This window comes from Felis catus, chromosome B3 (assembly GCF_018350175.1).
Source record: "Felis catus isolate Fca126 chromosome B3, F.catus_Fca126_mat1.0, whole genome shotgun sequence".
Taxonomy (NCBI): Eukaryota; Metazoa; Chordata; class Mammalia; order Carnivora; family Felidae; genus Felis; species Felis catus.
The window spans coordinates 62,727,134-62,746,067 of NC_058373.1; the positions used below are offsets into that span (position 1 = coordinate 62,727,134).

General features: G+C 37.2%; 1 protein-coding gene across 3 annotated transcripts in view; it reads right to left on the bottom strand.

The window, feature by feature from the left end:
• Positions 1–276: 276 nt before the first annotated feature.
• The window catches only part of BUB1B (BUB1 mitotic checkpoint serine/threonine kinase B), a 50,034-nt gene continuing 31,376 nt past the window's right edge, over positions 277–18,934 (bottom strand). For 2 of the 3 annotated variants that reach the window (XM_045059551.1, XM_045059553.1), the window contains 12 exons: positions 18,665–18,714; positions 16,506–16,566; positions 16,261–16,366; positions 11,797–12,071; positions 10,227–10,360; positions 9,777–9,917; positions 9,196–9,296; positions 6,717–6,866; positions 5,020–5,162; positions 3,128–3,299; positions 2,225–2,331; positions 277–829 (listed from right to left, as the gene is read on the bottom strand). In XM_045059551.1, the coding sequence (XP_044915486.1) occupies positions 598–829; positions 2,225–2,331; positions 3,128–3,299; positions 5,020–5,162; positions 6,717–6,866; positions 9,196–9,296; positions 9,777–9,917; positions 10,227–10,360; positions 11,797–12,071; positions 16,261–16,366; positions 16,506–16,566; positions 18,665–18,714 (1,672 nt within the window). In that variant the 3' untranslated portion in view covers positions 277–597. The remainder of the gene's footprint in view (positions 830–2,224; positions 2,332–3,127; positions 3,300–5,019; positions 5,163–6,716; positions 6,867–9,195; positions 9,297–9,776; positions 9,918–10,226; positions 10,361–11,796; positions 12,072–16,260; positions 16,367–16,505; positions 16,567–18,664; positions 18,715–18,934) is intronic. The other variant, XM_045059552.1, reaches the window with a different exon arrangement.

Here is an 18,934-nt window from a genome sequence, read left to right on the forward strand (position 1 = left end):
TTAAAATAGAATCAAAATGAACAATTTTGCTACTTGAAATTTAAGAAATTTGGCCTTACAGAAATAATTTTATCTACTTTTAAACCTAGGCCACTTAGTGGAAGGTGAGGAGCGCCCGAAGGAATGGTTGGCTATTCTGTTTTATTATGATTCTATCATAGCAGTTCCATGTCTAGGATATATACAAATTTCCATGGTAAAACAGCTCCTGTCTGCAAAATCAAGCCATTTATTATCTTAGTTGGCAAAAAGTAGATGAGATGTTAGAAGCACAAATTCAACAAATACTATTTTATTACTTAAAAATACATAGCGACCATTAGGGTACATGCCACAAATTACACAAGAAAAATGTACAGGGAAAAGTAGAGACAGATGTGTTAAATGACAATAAGGTACCCATTCCTATGGAGCCCATTAAGAATAAAACAGTTCTTTGTTACACAAGGCCAAGAATAGTGGCCTTGTAAGAAATGCGAGTTACCTAGAAATATACCTCTACTAAAAAGTAGAAATGTGTTGGTAGTGTACCTAAATGTGTTCTAAATTAAATTATAGCATACCCAGGCCCAGTGTTCCATAATACAACCATTGGTTTTAGGCAGGAATCTGTGAGAGACTTGACTGCCTATCTTGCTGAAAGAGCAAAGCCCCAGGACTGATTAACTTCCCTACCTTCCATAAAGCTTTGTTCAGGTGATTTTGGAATGCGGTGTCAAACACCCCATTCATTGCTGCTGCAAGTTCCCTCAGAACAGACACTGTGGACTCATCACTGGCATTCAGAATCCGCACAAAGAATTTATTCCACAATTCACCATCTTTTAGCCTAAAAATATATAAAACCATTTCCATCAAGATTAGGCACATAAAAGAACTCTGGATTTAAATCAGTGGTACATTTGTGCACTAAATAATTTAAGGTAATAGCTACAACTCTAGGATTAGAGCACAGTCAAGTAGTCCTGTCAAAGCACAAGGTGGGACTAAAAAAAAAAAAAAAAAAGACTACTCTGGTGGGGAAAGCCATATGTAAAGAGAAAGTCTCTGATCTGAATCTATAAATTTCCTCTGTGCACTAAGATGCAGCACTGTTCTACAATAGAAGAAATATGAATTTTGCTTCTCTTCTCTAACTTTCCTAAAGTCTAGGTAGGTCTTACAGAGACAGCAGTTCTCCCTCTCCTCCAGCCCAGTGTTTTATTATCTTCACAATCTTCTGAGAATACTAAGCTTGACTGAAGTAACTACTGCTTAAGTCTATGATGTTTGTAACTTTTTTAAATCAGAGAAGCTTCTATTATTGGGTAAGGCAGGGTTATTAGGAAACCCCAGCTGATGCTACCTGTTTGTATAAGACCCACCTAGGACCATAACCAACTAGAGATACCTGAATTTATCCTACAGGTCTTACATTATATTTAAAGCCTGTTTTTAAAGCACATTTAAGAGACAAGTAAGACTGGCCAAATTCTGAATTAAATAAGAAAAAAGTACATAATTCAACTTGTTGGGAGCAGGGAGAATGGAGAAGGGGTGTTAAATTCTCAACATTGTCTTTTTTTTTTTTTTTTTAAAGCCAAAGAACATACCAATAAGTGATAGATTGGGAAGCTTATTCTGGGAAGTTATTAGCTATGATAAGCTAAAGTGGAACATGGGATATTTAATAAGTTTTATGAGTAGGCTTAAGGGAATACTAAGGTTCTAAGACCAAGCAGCTCTTATTAAGGGAGCATTTACTTCTCTTAAGGAGATTCAGTTCTCTGCTTTGGTTCTGACCATTCATTAAATAAATAAATAGCCTAAAATTAGTACATAATTTAGAAATTTAATTCTCTTCAAGAAATGCTTATTGACTTTGATAACAATAGCTACTGAAAAGGAGTATAAGACTAACATCAATTGGTTAGAAAATTATTCTCATGAAATGTTTCCATTAACACTTTTAGATTGAGAGGCTTCCTTATCATAGTCACAGTCTCTATGATACATCTAGGTACAGAATGATGTCCTGAAGTCTGAATAGTTTGATTCTTATTTTTAATTAGCAATTCCTTTGTCCTGCACTAGATCCTCCACTGATATTCTAATGGAAACCGGTTGAAATTAATGGAATTATGGCATTTGGAATAAGAAAACTAAGGCTGCCCAAGCAGAGGGCATCCAAGAGCAAGAGAAAATTATGTGGACAGGCAAAGACCCTGAAATCACCAATACTTACTCAGAAATATTTTGGCTAAGTTTCCAGAGGGACCCATCCCAGAAGACCTGTAGGTGTTCCTTGAACAATAGTAAATGTGCTAAATCTGCTATACCAAACAGATCTACCTGAAATCACAAAAAGCACCATCAGCTAAAATAATTCTCTGCTACGATCATGGCAACTTATTTATGTAGAAAGTTGAAAGTTATTATAATGTTTATCTTATGACATACATTTTAGTAGACTGTTCCCTACCCTTACCATAAAGGGAGAAGCTCCCCCAAAGAAGTGATCAACAGAGCTAACTCTAGGATTTAGCCTTAAGAATAAAAGATGAGAACAAAATTGTCCTGAAGAACAAAAATATCTGACTGTCCAATTCAAATTTGTAGACCTACTGAATTTGCATGGCCTCTAGCTGTGATCTAAACATGGTTCGCATGATAGTTCAAGTTCATGCTACATATTCAATCAGCGAATGCCAAATGTTCAGAGACAAGTCAGAGGAATTTTTGTATACAATGCTAGCATATAAAACACTTTACACTTATAATACTCTTTTTATACACACTATTCCATTTAATCCTCACAACAATTTTGACATACACAGAGCAGACTGTTCTCCTTATTTCACAAAGATTACAGAAAATGTCTAATAAAAGACCACACAACAGATAAGCTATAGAAATGGCCCTGCCATTTAGGTTACTGAGTTAGTCATGTGTCTGCACGTGTATGTGTACAGTCTTCAATGTTGTGATAGGAAAATGGTACATTTTGCTTGACTTGGTGCTATCTGAAAACTAGGTCATCTATTCCAGGCGAGACAGTATCAGTAAACACTAGCTTTCATGGCTTATGTAGATAAGAAAGAGATTAAGAAACCCTTTCCATATTTGCTCAGGCTTCTTTTACACTTACCTGGTAGGGAGAAGAGCAGTTAGCCAGGATCTTTTGTCCTTCCAGGATTTGTACAGTCCGAAAGCCGCTGAGGACAAAAACATCTAGCTGCGCCCTAAGGTCGACACTGTAGGAAAAGTCCACTATCTTCAAAGCTTGATTGTTCTTATTACAATCATAAGGATCGTGGATTCTAAGCCCAGATTTAAGAGAAAGAGATAATAAAAATAGGCCATGAAAGAAGCTGCAGAGCCGGTCTTAAAAAAAAAAAAAAAAAAAAAAAAGGAAAAGAAAAAAAATAGGTACTGCAGGTGACTCTTAGCTATGCCAACAGCTCCCTCCAGTGGTTAGCTGTGAAAATGCACCTGTAAGAGCAGCCGATGTGTCCACCTTAAGTGGGGAATGTTGAGATTAGCCCAGTGACAAAAGTACATCTAAACCATAATGTATACCCACCACAGAACATTTATCATACTATGTTTATTACATAACATAAATACTGAAAGTAGAGTGCAATCTTCTGTCTTACTAGACACACTAATACATACAAGAGCAATGTTTTACACACTGATGAGAATTATGATGGAATAAGCTTTTATAGATGTCATAGGCCTTCTTGTTCATTATATAGATTAGGTTTTCCAAGTGTTATTCAGATTCCTCCTTCTCAGAATTTAACTGAAACAACAATATAAGGCAGTTTTTTTTTTGTAAAATGCCACCTCTACTGTAAACTATCCTGTTTTTATTAAACGAACACCATATTCTCTCTTACTCTTATCTGTAATTCCAACTGTTATTTACTTTAAAAAAAAAAAAACAAAAAAGAAATAAAAAAAGACAATTTTAAACACTAAGTTCACTATTAATTATGTTTTCCTTGTTAGCTGTTCCATGCAATAAAGCTACTCTCCGAATAAACAGAAGAACTATACATGTGACAGAGAAGAATGAATTATTTTCATGTGTTCCTTTTGTCTCTGCTTTTCTCAGTTCCTTCAAATCCCTGATTACTATCAGTGATAGGTGCTATAGTCTTAAATATAGGCTTTGACTAATCCCATCACAGAATGATAGATTTTACTTTAAAATTTACATTCGCTCCCAATTTTCCTTGGTTCAAGATACATTTTTTGGCCATCATAAAACTATATATTTCTTGCTCTGTGCTCACCCCTTGAACGTGATGTCTAAACTTGGTTTTAATTTGAACACCAAGCCCTTTTTCTTGGCACAGTTTGCATTTGCACTTTGGTTTTACCCACTTCTCTTGACAATTACCTCAGTCTGGCTTGACTTAATTAAGCTTTGGTTTTGAAACCAAGAAGTGCCTCAGTTTTGCTAAAATCTTCACTAGATCTGCACTGGCCCCACTCAAAGAAAGACTATACAATCTACTTCACGTTTCTCCAAATATTCATATTTTATATCTCTTCTAGACAGTAATCATCACGATACTGAGAGGTTAATTCTTTTTTATGAATTAATATGTTTTCTCAATGTATTTTTTCTTTGAATTCTTTTAAAGTATTCCAAATGATTATTGACTTTTAGATAGCAAATAACTCTCTTAACATACTGTGTTCCTCCGTATGGCATTTATCAAAAGGCAAAAGGAATTGGAAACTAGCCATATATATTTTTTAAACATTTATTTATGAGAGACAGAGAAAATGCGCGGATGTACGTGGGGGTGGGGCTAGGGAGGGGCAGAGAGAGGGGGGGACGGAGGATTTGAAGTGGGCTCTGCACTGACAGCAGAGAGCCTGATGCAGGGCTGGAACTCACAAATCATGAGATCATGACTCTAGCCAAAGTTGGCCGCTTAATCAACTGAGCCACCCAGGCGCCCCAGAAACTATCCATATTTAAGACAAAGCTGACAGAATTATAAGGGAATGAAAAGGACCGACCTGTTTCTAAGAATCAGACTCCTTGGACTCAAGTCACCATGGACTATTTCTGCTCTGTGTAGTTTCTCCACTATTGTCAAAAGGTTATAAATAACCAACACTATTATTTCATGGGTAATAAGTTCACTGTGTTGAAGAAGATCCTGGAAACAAAAGGACAGAAAATTCACATACTTCTTAAGTTGGGATGACTGTACTTAAACTTAATACCTTGCTACCTGCTGCTTTGTACTCTTCCTTGTCGTTCTCTACTAGAATTTGGGCTCCTCTGTAGTTGGGGCTTTGTCCCAGTGTTAACAACATTGCTCTCCTGTGAGGCTGTAAGGGTTTGATGAAATAATGGATGAAGAACATCAAGGATTAGCCGGGCCCATAATAGGTGCTCTATAAATGGTAGTTTCATTCCAACCATTTTAGAAAATTCATATTACCATCAAAATATGCAACAAAACCTTCTTAAGAACATTCCAAAGAATAGAATGATATATTGTATTTGGGTTCTAAAAATAATCTAGTGGGGGATAGCATAGACAAAACAAGAGTAGCAAAAATAGACCATTCCTTATGTAAGGAGTTTGGAAGTTGCCACTCTGTCCTAACAAGTAAAAAGCTTAACAGACTGAAAAACCAACTCTTCTAGGATTATAAGCACGGGAGGGGGTGGGGAAGGTCCCTCACACTTCTGTGTTTTATGTCTAGGAACTAGATCCGGTTCTCACACTAAACATTGGAGAAAAATTCTCTGTGCTTCTAGAGGGGGAGTGGAAAAGGAACCATTTTGAAACAGGCCAGAGCACTCTGTTCTTAAAAAGCTCTGTCTCAGGAGAAACTAGTTGACCAGAGCCTAACCTGCTAGAGTATTCTCAGAGCCTACTTGACCTGTGGAAGGGAAATACCCAACTGCAGCCCACTCTAGCCATCCTGTCCCACCTAAGGGAGGAGAAATACTTGTGAAGTACACAGTCCAGAGGCAAAGGCTCACTATAAAAGAACATAAATCATAGAACTATACAATGCTTTCCTTCCCCTCACACCTTATCACCACATTATTAAAGGCCTATTTATAGCAGTTCTTTTTACCCAGTACATCATGTCTGGCTATCAAGAAAAATTATAAGACATACTAAAAGGCAAAAAACACAATTTAAAGAGACAAAGCAAGCATCAAAACCAGACATGGAAAGAATATTGGAATTATCACACCAGGAATTTAAAATAAGAGTGGTCATGAGCTGATGATGATCATAGTTAGATGACTAGGTCGTTGCACAATGCTATTTTTGTCTATGTTTGAAAATTGACATAATAAAAAGTTAAAAAAAATACCAAAGAAGTTCTTGGTCAAGAGAACTTGGGAAAGGAAAATGATCAATGCTTTTAATTTATAATTTTGTTGTTGTTGTTGTTCTGAGAGAGAGACAGAGCACACACAAGCAGGGGTGGGGCAGAGAGAGAGGGGGGCGGAGAGAATCCTAAGCAGGCTTCACAGCCAGCATGAGCCTGACACAGGGCTCAATCTCAGGACTGTGGGCCCATGACCTGAGCTGAAATTAAAGAGTCCAAAGCTTAACCAACTGAGGCACCCAGGCACTCTTTAATTTATAATTTAACTGATCTATTTCTAGAAGATTAACAGGAATCTTGCACTAAATTCATTTGTTAAATGGAACACAAATATGTTTATATATTATTCAAACCTGAAGAGTGAAGCAGTTTATATATTGGTGCCAAACAATACAACCATCTTGGTATTGGTAACAGCTGCACAAATGATCATACTCCTCATTCAAACGTTCCTTTAACTTGAGGTCGATATAAAAGTCCCATGGGACAGGTTGAGAGGACACCTGTAAGAAATTTTAAAAATAAGAGCTATCAGAATCTATGGTTATGGTTGGCAGATTGAAAACATTCCCTCCAGCCCTTATGATACTACAACAGAAATAACAATAAAAGAATGTTTTAAAAGTCATAAATCTATAATAAAAAAACACAGCAGCAACAAATTCTGGAAGCTGGAAGGAGAACAGTACGAGGCAATCCACTTAGCAGACCCAAGGAAAGCTGATTCTAGCAGTGGAGAAAGCTGAGAGCAACCAAATTTATGCTACAAGACCATCTCCCCACAGTATAAAACTGATGGCACCAATTACCTACAGAAGTAAGGGTGGAGGTGAAGCCAATACAGGAGTGGATGAACTCCATTAACGTGGAAGTTAGGAGTACAGGAGTAACTCCTGTAGCCCAGACTAACTGCCTCTCCTCCATTCTAGAAGACCAAAAGTTAACCCCTAAAGAGTATAAAACAGAAGGGCTCTGGACTAGAGGACACCAGGCATTGTTAAGAGTTGGGGAGAAGAGGAAAAAGTTTATATATCAAATGTTAAGATGCACCTTTCCACCCCTCCACTCTCCAGACTAATTTTCCCACTTAGTTTTCAGGAAGCTAGCAGCCAGGATTATATGATCAAGGCAGGATATTAGAAGTTTTCTCTGAAGGGTCTGATCAGCTTAAAAGAAAAGACCTCAAGGATTGAGGCATTTATTGAATGGCCATGTGAACTCTTCTTACAGTGAGGCCCAACAGTGTCAAGGTTCTATATCAAAGAGCTTTAAATTAGCTTTTAGACTCCCATGCTTATATATGAATAGAAAGTCAAAGACTTGAAGAAAGCTTCTAATATGAAAGACTGAATTCAAAACAGACAAAAGGAAACAGATGATGCAGGGAGAAAAAAAATTTAAAGCATCATAAATATACTCAGAGAGAAAAGGAATGTTCCACCTTTGAAATGAAGAATGTTACAAAGAAGAAAAACTCGAGAATAAAAAAGAGCTCTTACAAATCAAATGCATGACAAAAGAAATGAAAAATCCAATAAAAGTTCTGAAAATAAAGTTGACAAAACATTCCAGAAAGAAAAAAAAAAGAGAAAAAGAGAAAAAAGATAAGATTTTTTTTTTTTTTAATTTTTTTTTTTTTTTTAACATTTTATTTATTTTTGAGGCAGGGAGAGACAGAGCATGAACAGGGGAGGGTCAGAGAGAGGGAGACACAGAATCTGAAACAGGCTCCAGGCTCCGAGCCGTCAGCCCAGAGCCCGACGCGGGGCTCAAACCCACGGACCGCGAGATCATGACCTGAGCCGAAGCCGGCCGCTTAACCGACTGAGCCACCCAGGCGCCCCAAAGATAAGATTTTTAAAGGATCTCTAAGAGACTCCATGTCCTAATAAAAAGAATTCTAGAATGAGAGAACAGAGAAGACTTAAAAGAAGAAATAATTTATTCTTTGAAGAAAAATTTCTCAAAACTGAAGGAGTTTCGGGATTAAAATGGCCATCCAGTGACTAGTGTACGGGAGATAATAGGTTTTTAACAAAACATAATATACTTGTGGAATTTCAGGACACTGGGGACAAACATAAGATCCTACAAGGATTCCCAGAGAGGGAAAAAGAGTCTCACACAAAGAATGGCAAAAGATTTTTGAAAGCAAGGCCCCAAGCCAAAAGATAATAAAGCCTATCTTCAAAATTCTAAGGAAAAAAAGTTTTGAACCTAGAATTGTAATATCCAGTCAAACTACCAATCAAGTAAAGATGTGGAGTAAAGAATTTTCTGACATGAAAGATTTCAAAAAAATGTATATCACATGCATCCTTTCTCAGGAAGCTACTAAAATACGAAGCCTTAAACCAAGAAAGAAAGAAAAATGGGAGCCAGTATTACTGGGCATCCAATGTAAGAAAGAGGTAACATGAATCCCTAGGATAATGGTGAATGGAAATGTCAAGGTAATACTGTGTGAGTGAGTGAGTGAGTGAGTGTGTGTGTGTGTGTGTGTGTGTGTGTGTCAAACACAGAATGTAACTTATCCAGATTGGAGCAGGCCAGAAAATTTCAGGTTATTTCCTAAAAAACATAACATTGATAGAATACTTAGTATGTTTAGACATATTAAGAGATTTACACAATAGCTTCTCATTTTTGATATCTCATCCTGACATATAATGGTGAGTGATTTCTTGGTGTCTCACGGACTTTTCTATCAGGAAGCTGATAGACTATTCAAAGGATTTGATGGTACCATGGGGCCACAATCACTGCCTCAACCCACATTGGTTTTTTTTTTTTTTTTACAAGATAATTGAAATGACAAAGAACCAGTCCCACCTTTATTATGGTTAACTCTGCAGAGTTTCTTGGTGTCACCCAGAATAATTTATAATCTTCACATATTAGGTATTCTTGTTTAATGCAATAATCCTCATGACCTGTTGAGAAGGTATGATTCCATTTAAAAATCGTTGTGAATGTATATAGCTCCTTAACTTTTACTTCCTGGTTTAAGGGCTAAAGGCACTTTGTATTTGCCAGTTAGCAGCATCGAGAATACTTTTCAAAATCATTTGTTAAAAGTTGAAAGAGGGGAAGACAGAATCTCTATTGTTACTGGGACATGAACTTATCAGTGTGTCAACTCTATAATGCTGTTTCATTTTGCTACAATGCTGTTTGTTTTTTTTAAAGGATGAGTAATTTTTTTTAATTAAGTAAACTCTACCCCCAATGTGGGGCTTGAACTCATTACCTGAGATCAAGAGTCACACGCTCTACTGACTGAGCAGGCCAGGAGCCCCTATAATGCTGTTTCTTATAATCCAAAAATATTTATTGTGCTCAAACATCAAGTACAAATAATCACTTACTTGTATACTGTCATACAAAAAAACCCACCTACCAATGATACTTACCTAATTCAATTTCCTTTCCTATTTCCAACCTGGGCATTGGTCTATCTTCTACAAAAAATTCTGCTGAGGCCCTCAGCTCTGATAGAGATTTTAGTAGTTGTCTGCGATACCGTGGACACCAGGGTGACTGAGTAGGGTTGTCTGGGAGAAAAAAAAGTTGACAAAGGAATCACCCCAAAACCTCAATGTGTATTATAAACAGAGGCGGGGGGGGGGGGGGGGGGGAGGACCCAAAACCAAGATTGCACAGTCAACACTGCTAACCTAACAGCACTCAAATTTCAGGTCTTTATGCTGTTCAGGTGGTACTGATTCATTCTAGAAGTTTCATAATCTATGGTAACTTTTCTAGAGAACAAAACATAAAGATCAGTTTGCTGAGATAAATAAGTATTCACTAGACATGAATGCAGATGTATGTTTGTTTACTAGTGGTACATATGAAGCTACCTGCAGTCTCATTAGTAAGCTCCAGTTTCTCAGGAATTTGAAGACATTTGATGGAGGAGGAACTTGTAACTGAGGCAGAAGACCCAGAGTACCCAGAGGAGTGTGTTGCTTCTCGGCTGTCTTCGATAATTGGGCTGAAAGAACCACAAATGAGTCAGTCCTCACAGGGATAATATATATTAACTCATCTTTGTTATTTTATTTAATATTCATTTTAAATCAATGTAATTTTCAAAGTCCATTATTTTCCTGAAACAGATATAGATTCATAATCAGAATCTAGGTGACTTTATCTACCTTGGCTGACAAGCAACACTCAGCATTAGATTTTCTAAATTTATACTTTATTCACCTAATCCATACTAAATGCCTACTCTACATCTATTCTAAACTACTGGGAAACATTGACTAAGATACCAACTTTCTTCTTGGTTATCCTGTCTGTGGACTTTTTACTCTTCAATAAGAAAAGGTCAAGAAAGAGAAAGTGAAACCCAAATCACCCATGATAATGCTAGCAAATGTGATAAAAAGTTTGTTAGGAAAAAAAATCTGAAAATGCAGTTTTAAAAGCATAAATTGGCAAATTAAAGAATATTCCTAAAACTAAAATTTGTTTACATTTGCCAACTTTTAAATATAGTCAGCCCACGGCTCTTTATGCCATTCCCTCAATACCATTCTTTATTCATTGCCACCTCTCCATTAAAAGATACTTTAAAAAAGTAAATTTCTGGGGCGCCTGGGTGGCGCAGTCGGTTGAGTGTCCAACTTCGGCTCAGGTCATGATCTCATGGTCCGTGAGTTCGAGCCCCGCGTCAGGCTCTGGGCTGAGGGCTCAGAGCCTGGAGCCTGTTTCCGATTCTGTGTCTCCCTCTCTCTCTGCCCCTCCCCCGTTCATGCTCTGTCTCTCTCTGTCCCAAAAATAAATAAACATTGAAAAAAAAAAAAATTAAAAAAAAAAAGTAAATTTCTACTTGCTTATCTGAAATCAGTGTATCCAGCTATTCCACTACTATTTTTTTTAATTTTTAAATGTTTATTAATTTTTTTGAGAGAGAGACAGAGCATGAGTGGGGGAGGGGCAGAGAGAGAGGGAGACAAACAATCTGAAGCAGGCTCCAGGCTCTGAGCTGTCAGCACAGAGCCTGGCATGGGGCTTGAACTCGTGAAACAGGAGAGATCATGACCTGAGCCAAAGACGGCTGCTTAACCGACTGAGCCACCCAGGTGTACCGTATTCTACCATTATTTAAAACTCGATTTTAAAGGCAAAACAAAATCTCTCCCCAACAGGTACACTTTGCCAAGTTCCCTCAAAGACACCATAATCCTCCCGGGTCTTTCAGTCTCATAACCATCACAATTTACTTCTTCTGACCCTCATATTCAAATCAGTTATTAAATCCCATGGACACTTTCTCATGGGGAGTCCTACTGTTGTGTAAAGCAAGCACTCAGCACAGTACCTAGCAGGTAGTAAGAGCTTGATAAATGATCACTATCACTGACAAACACACACAGAATAAAAGATCACTCAAACAATCTGGTTTGTGCAACCTACAATCACCTGAGCTTCTTGATGCTGAGACTTGGATTATAGATGATGCCGCAAGCGGTCTGCTGGTCCTCAGAGATCTTCACATCTAGATCCTCCTCCTGCAGCAGTGTCTCAGGATCAGAAGGGAGATCTTTCAAGGACATTATCTCATGAAAAGGAGTAGACACAAATCGAGCTGCTCTGGCAAAGTCGCAAGTGTCTTCTGGGTTAGGACATATAGTTACATTCCTGAAACCCGTGATAATAGCATCCTCACTCAAGGGCTCAATTCCTGTGAATTCATCCTGAAATAAAAACCACATAAAGTTTAGCTGAAATATTTCAATCAGCATACGGAGCACTCATCGTTTTTACTTAGCGAGACACACATTAGATAAGTGATTTTCAACACAGGGTACAGAAGTAGCGTATCACAATCTCTAGGAAAGACGATTTTAAAAACCACATCGTAACATCTGAGGAAAAAGGTTTTGTATCATGAAAACAGCAAACTACGTATTACCAAAAAAATACACTGAGGATTCTCCACACAAAGCAAAAATATTGGAGAATGTTTTTTCCCCAACCAATTTCACCTAAGAACTAGAGGAATAATACTTTTCTCCTGACTTTGGCCTAGAAAATGTTCTGATAATCCACTATCCTCCTACCTTTTAAGTCTTCTATGCCAAATGTTGAATTTTAATTTATTTCCTCAGGATAATTCACGGTCATAGTAGAAAATATGGAAAACAAAGCATAAAGTATAAAAAATGAAAATATTTAAAATATTCCTTTGCCTTTAAAAGTAATACATGTAGTGGCATGGATGACTCAGTCAGTTAAGCCTCCGACTCTTGGTTTGGGTTCAGGTCATGATCTCACAGTTCGTGAGGTCAAGCCCTGAGTCAGGCTTTGCGCTGTCACTGCAGAGCCTACTTGGGATTCTCTCTCTCTCTCCCTCTGCCCCTCCCCCACTTGCTTGCTCTCAAAATAAATAAACTTTATGAATAAAAGTAATACATGTATATGGTTTAAAAAATCAACTAGTTTAAAAGGATATATAGTGAAAAGGTCACCCTCCCTCACTTGACCCCCACACCTCCACTCCAATTACTACTCCCCAGATGCAACTGTTGTTACCATATACATCTGGTAGGTTACGTGCATAAGCATATTCTATACATTTAAAAAAGGAGTTTTACATAAGAGACTCTCAAATACAGAGAACAAACTGAGGGCTGATGGGGACAGGGGTGTGGGGGGGGCAGGGAAAATGGGTGATGGGGATCGAGGAGGGCACTTGTTGGGATGAGCACCAGGTGTTGTATGCAAGTGATGTTTAACAGGACTCTATTCCCAAAGCCAAAAGCACACTGTATACACTGTATGTTAGCTAACTTGACAATAAATTATATAAAACAAACAAACAAAAATAAACAAACAAACAAATAAATAAATAAATACATAAATACGGGGTTTTAGGGGCACCTGGCTGGCTCAGTTCATGGAGCATGAAACTCCTGGTCTCAGGGTCATGAGTTTGAACCCCACGTTGGGCATGGAGCCTACTTAAATAAATTAAAAAGGGGTTCCACAGCAAGTGAAATTATAGCATCTATGCTAGTATGTACTATTCTTTCTCATTATACTTTTAGCCTATTTCCTATGCTATTAAAGTCTTTAAAAACATGAGAGTCACACTGTGGGTCTATCAGAAGTTAACTAACTTTTTTAGGTTATTCCCATTTTTTACTATTATAAAAAAACTACTTTAAATATCCCTGTGCATTTAAATCTTTAGGAACATCTTAGTTTTCTGGGGAATAATTCCTAAAAGTAGAATTATCAGGTCAAAAAGGCTGTAAGTAGTAAGATTCTTTACACATATTGCCAAGCTGCCTTCAGGGACACTGTATCACTTTATATAACATTTACCTGCAGTATATAAGAGTGCCTATTTCATTTAACTATGAATACTAGATATTAATTTTCTAGATCGTTATGAATTTGACATATACTTTGAATTTCTGACTCAGTGTTAGTAACAGAGGTGAGAGGTACATCTAGACGAAACAATAAATGTAGCTAAAACATTTTAAGATCAAAGCAAGATAGAGGTCTATGGTCTAGGAATATATTTTATGCAAATACTACTTATATGCCCTATTAGTTTAGACATTTTAAATAGAAGTGTTTTCTTAGGGGAGAAATTCTGGTAGGCATCTTTTTTTTTGTTTTTTTTTTTTTAATTTAAATTCAAGTTAGTGAACATACAGTGTAGTCTAGTCTTGTTTTCAGTAGAACTCAATGATTCATCTCTTACATACGACACCCAGTGCTCATCCCCAAAAGCACCCTCCTTAATGCCCATCTCCCCTTTAGCCCATGCCCCCCACCCACCTCCCGTTGGTAGGCACCTATTAACAAAATTCAAGGAAAAGGCTTAAGACAAAAAAATATTAAAATTGACTCCTTTAATAATTCAGTCCATCCCTGAGCACCTGAACCTAGAACCACGGTCTCCAAATCCAGCCGACCTATTTCACTGTGTTGTCTGATGTGTTTCCAGGACACAGTACGTGATGCATCGATCTCCTACATCATTTTCCTTTCATAGCAGTCAGCGGACTAACAGAACTGTTCGGGAAAGTATTTAAAATAAACAAAAATCCATGTTTGGGCTTTATCCCCGGAAACTCCAATTCAGTACAGATGGAATGGGGTCTCACCACCTTTAGCCATAAGCAACTGCCTAGGCTTTTCTGGGTTGCTGGACATGTTCTGTATCTTAATCCGGGTAGAGATTGCATGGATATTCACACATGTAAAAATTCATCTAGTTGTATAATTGATATTTGTGCAGTTTATTGGATATAAAATATACCTCAATAAGTAAGTAAATAAAAAGAAAAACATGTTTAAAAAAGAAAAACATGTTTACCCTGAGGGATTCATTCTTTAGGATATAGAGAACAATTGCTTTAAATCAGAGCTACTGATCACATACCCCCTTAAAAGTCTTCAGAGAAAACAATCAGTTCTCTTCAACCTCAAGACAAGTTTCCAGATGCTGATTTGAAGAGAGGGATGATTTGCTTCCCTAGAACTTTAATGAAAATGTCAATGACAAAGGTTCTTTGACTTGAATTCTAAGCAGGGTCTTTGTACCCTAAGGATTATCATGTCACTAGTCCATAGTACTTAAAATAAAACATTACTAAAGAAAAATGGTCTACATAACTTCAAATGTCACAAAAAGCATCTTATATAAAAAGAACAAAGATCCTTTGCTATGTTGGTTTTAAAAAATGCTAAAGGCTTTTCAAAGACGGTGATTTTTCTCCCCACTTGAAAAAACTGAGATATAATTTACATACCAAAAAATTCATACCCTTTAAAGTATGTATTCCATGGTATTTAATATGTTCACAAGGTTGTGCAACCATCACCACTAACTCCAGAACATTTTCAGCACCCCAAAGAGAAGCCCCGTACCCACTGGCAGTCACTCTCCAGCCCCCTCTTTCTAACTCTCTGGAAATCCCTAACCTATTTTCTGTCTTTATGGATTTGCCCATTCTGGACATTTCATACAAATGGAATCATACAACATGTGGTCTTTGTGTTTGACTTCATTCACTGAGCAAAGTGCTTTCTTTCCTTTTTTTTTTTTTTTTTTTTTAAGTTTATTTATTTTGAGAGGGAGAGTGTGTGTGCAGGCACAGATGTGAGCAGGGAAGGGGCAGAGAGGGAAGGAGAGACAGAGAATCCCAAGCAGATTGCACACTGTCAGCCCAACTTGGGGCTTATTCCTATGAACTGTGAGATCATGACCCACAAACCATGAAGTCAGGAGTCAGACGCTTAACCAACTGAGCCATCCAGGTGACCCAGCAAAGTGTTTTCAAGGTTCATCTGTATCATAAGATTTACCCGTATGGCATTTCTTTTTATGGTTGAATAGTACTCCATTGTATGGATGTACATTTTGTTTATGCATTAGTTGATGGACACTGCACTGTTTGTACTTTTTGGCTACTATAAATAATGTTGCTATGAACATTCATGTACAAGTTTTTTTAATGTAAATATGTTTTTAATTCTCTTGGATATATACCTAGGAGAGAATTGCTGGGTCATACACACGGTAAATGTTTAACATTCTGAGGAACTGCCAAGCTGTTTTCCAAAGTGGCTGTACCATTTTATATTCCTACCAGCATTGTATGAGGGTTCTCATTCCTCCGCATCCTCACCAACACTTATTATTTTCTGTCTTTGATTATAGCCTTCATTGCTATAGATCACAGCATGTGATATAGTATCTCACTGTGGTTTTGATTTGCATTCTCCAATGACTAATGATGTTAAGTGTCTGTTCATATGCTTAAATTTTAAGCCAGTGATTTTAATTTTAACCCTAGCTTTGTGAGAATTGAATGAAACAATTCACTAGTCTGTTTATATTAACTTAGGAATATTGTTCCTTACACAAACATCTGGAGGCACATCTTCATTCGAGTTGATGCTTTCTGAAGTTTTGAGAATTGCAAGGGGTCTTCGCTGGGCTAAAACCCGTGGGGGATCTGCAGGAGGACTAGAAAAAGACATTTAACAATTTAATTTACCCCACTTAACAATTAATTTTTCTGTTAAAATAGGTAAGAATAACCCCCTAATTCATTCTCATTTATAATAACAGAAGACTTCTAAGTGTCAAACAAAAAGCTTCAAACCTGTTATTTTTTTTTTCTGAAAGAAGAAACTCCTCAAAAATGGAGAAAGGTAGACTGGGACCTAAAGAGAAAGAGAATAGATTTATACTCTTAAGAGTAAACACCTATTCTTCAAGACAACTAGGTCAATTAATATTTCGTGCTATTTGGAAGCAGAAAGGTAATCTTTTATGATGAACAATTTCAAACATATAAAAGTAGAGATCATTTAAAAACAATTATGTAAGCATGGCTGATTGTGTTTCATCTTTATTCACTACCACTACCGCCTAAACCCAACCTCACTCTGGATTATTTTATTTTATTAAAAAAAAATTTTTTTTAAATTTTTGTTCATTTTTGAGAGAGAGAGAGAGAGAGAGAGAGAGAGAGAGAGAGAACAAGCATAAGCAGGGGAGGGGCAGAGAGAGAGAGGGAGACAAAGAGAATCTGAAGCAGCTCCAGGCTCCAAGATGTCAGCACAGAGCCCAACATGGAGCTTGAACCCATGGACCGTGACATCATGACCTGAGTCGAAGCCGGCCGCTCAACCGACTGAGTCACCCAGGTGCCCCTGCTCTGGATTATTTTATTTATTATTATTATTTTTTAAACACTAGGGCTAAATTATTTATTTTTTTAAATTTTCTTAATGTTTATTTTTGAGAGACAGAGTATGAGTGTCGGGGCGGGGGGCAGAGAGCAAGGGAGACAGAGGATCCGAAGTGGGATTTGCACTGACAGTAGAAAGCCTGATGTGGGGCTTGAACCCACGAACTGTGAGATCATGACCTGAGCTGAAATCGGACACTTAACCGACTGAGCCACCCAGGCGCCCCTGCTCTGTATTATTTTATTTTATTTTTATTTAAAAAAAAAATTTTTTTTTAACGTTTATTTATTTTTGAGACAGAGAGAGAGACAGAGCGTGAACGGGGGAGGGTCAGAGAGAGAGGGAGAGACAGAATCTGAAACAGGCTCCAGGCTCTGAGCCATCAGCCCAGAGCCCGACGTGGGGTTCGAACTCACGGACCATGCGATCATGACCTGAGCCGAAGTCGGACACTCAACCGACTGAGCCACCCAGGCACCCCTGCTCTGTATTATTTTAAAGCAAATCCAAGATATCACATCATTTCATCTGTAAATATTTCAATATATATTTCTAAAAGAGAGAGGATCTTTCAAAAGGGAATAATCTCAAAACATACCTATAGGATTAAATTTCTGAGTATCATATATCCAGTCAGAAGATTCACATTTTACCAAAATTGTTTAGAAAGTTGGGACTGGGAATGCAAAGTGAGATTTATATACTATGGTTGAAATGCCTGTTTTAAAATTTTTTATTTTATTTTAGAGAGAGAGGGAGAGTACTCATGAGTGGGGAGAGGGGCAAAGGGGGAGAGAGAGAATCCCAAGCAAGCAGGCTCTACACTGTCAGTGTGGAACCCAAGGCGGGGCTCGAACTCATCAACTTTGAGATCATGACCTGAGCTGAAATCGAGTTGGATGCTCAAGGAACCGAGCCACCCAGGCGCCCCTTAAATGCCTCTTAAAACACTTTGATTCTATAGGGTTTGTTGGTCGTTTTAGTAATTTTTTTGTTCACCTACAATGTTTGCTCTATAATGCTGGATATTTCGCCAGTTACATCCCCTTAAGTTGTTTAACGTGTTCCTCCAGGTTTTGTATTTCCTACAAACTGGTGGTTAAAATTAGGGGTTCAATCTGATTCTTTTTTTTTTTAAACTACTTATAGGTGGATATTTATCTTTTACAACTTTTAAAGTATTTTTAAATGAAAAGAGAACAAATGTGAATATAAAATAGCTTTAGTTTTAAACTTTTTTTTCCTTTCTTCCAAAAAACTACTTTCTTGGCTGCTGGATCCTACTGATAGCTCAGTATACACTAGCTAAGGTGGAAGATTATTTGGTAGTTAATATAAATTTCAATTTACATTTAAACATTTCAAAGCATTGAGGAATCTTACAAAAACAAAAAACACTCTCTTAAATGTTTATCCTATCCTAAATCATATGCTTATAACTGAATTCCACGGTTCCCTCTGTTTTCTTACAATTCCCTTTACCATAATTAAGAAAAATATATACTACATATTACATAATGTGTTTGTTATCACCAAGTTTTTCATGAGATTATCAAATACAACTCACCTTTAGAATGAGGTTGCTCTTGCCAAATGTTTTCTGCAAGTGATGTCTCCCTGGAAAGAAACTTGTTTTAAAACATGTGCTAAGTACCCACAGAAAGAATTATCTTAAAAGTCCAAGAGGGGTTTTCATCAAATATAATCCTCACTCTACGATAAAGGAAATATTCTGGTACTGTCTATCCAAATTCTTTAAGAAGATAAAACCTTCAGTCATTAAAAATGTTATACAAGTATATTTGATAATGGATATCATAACATTAACAGTGTAAGT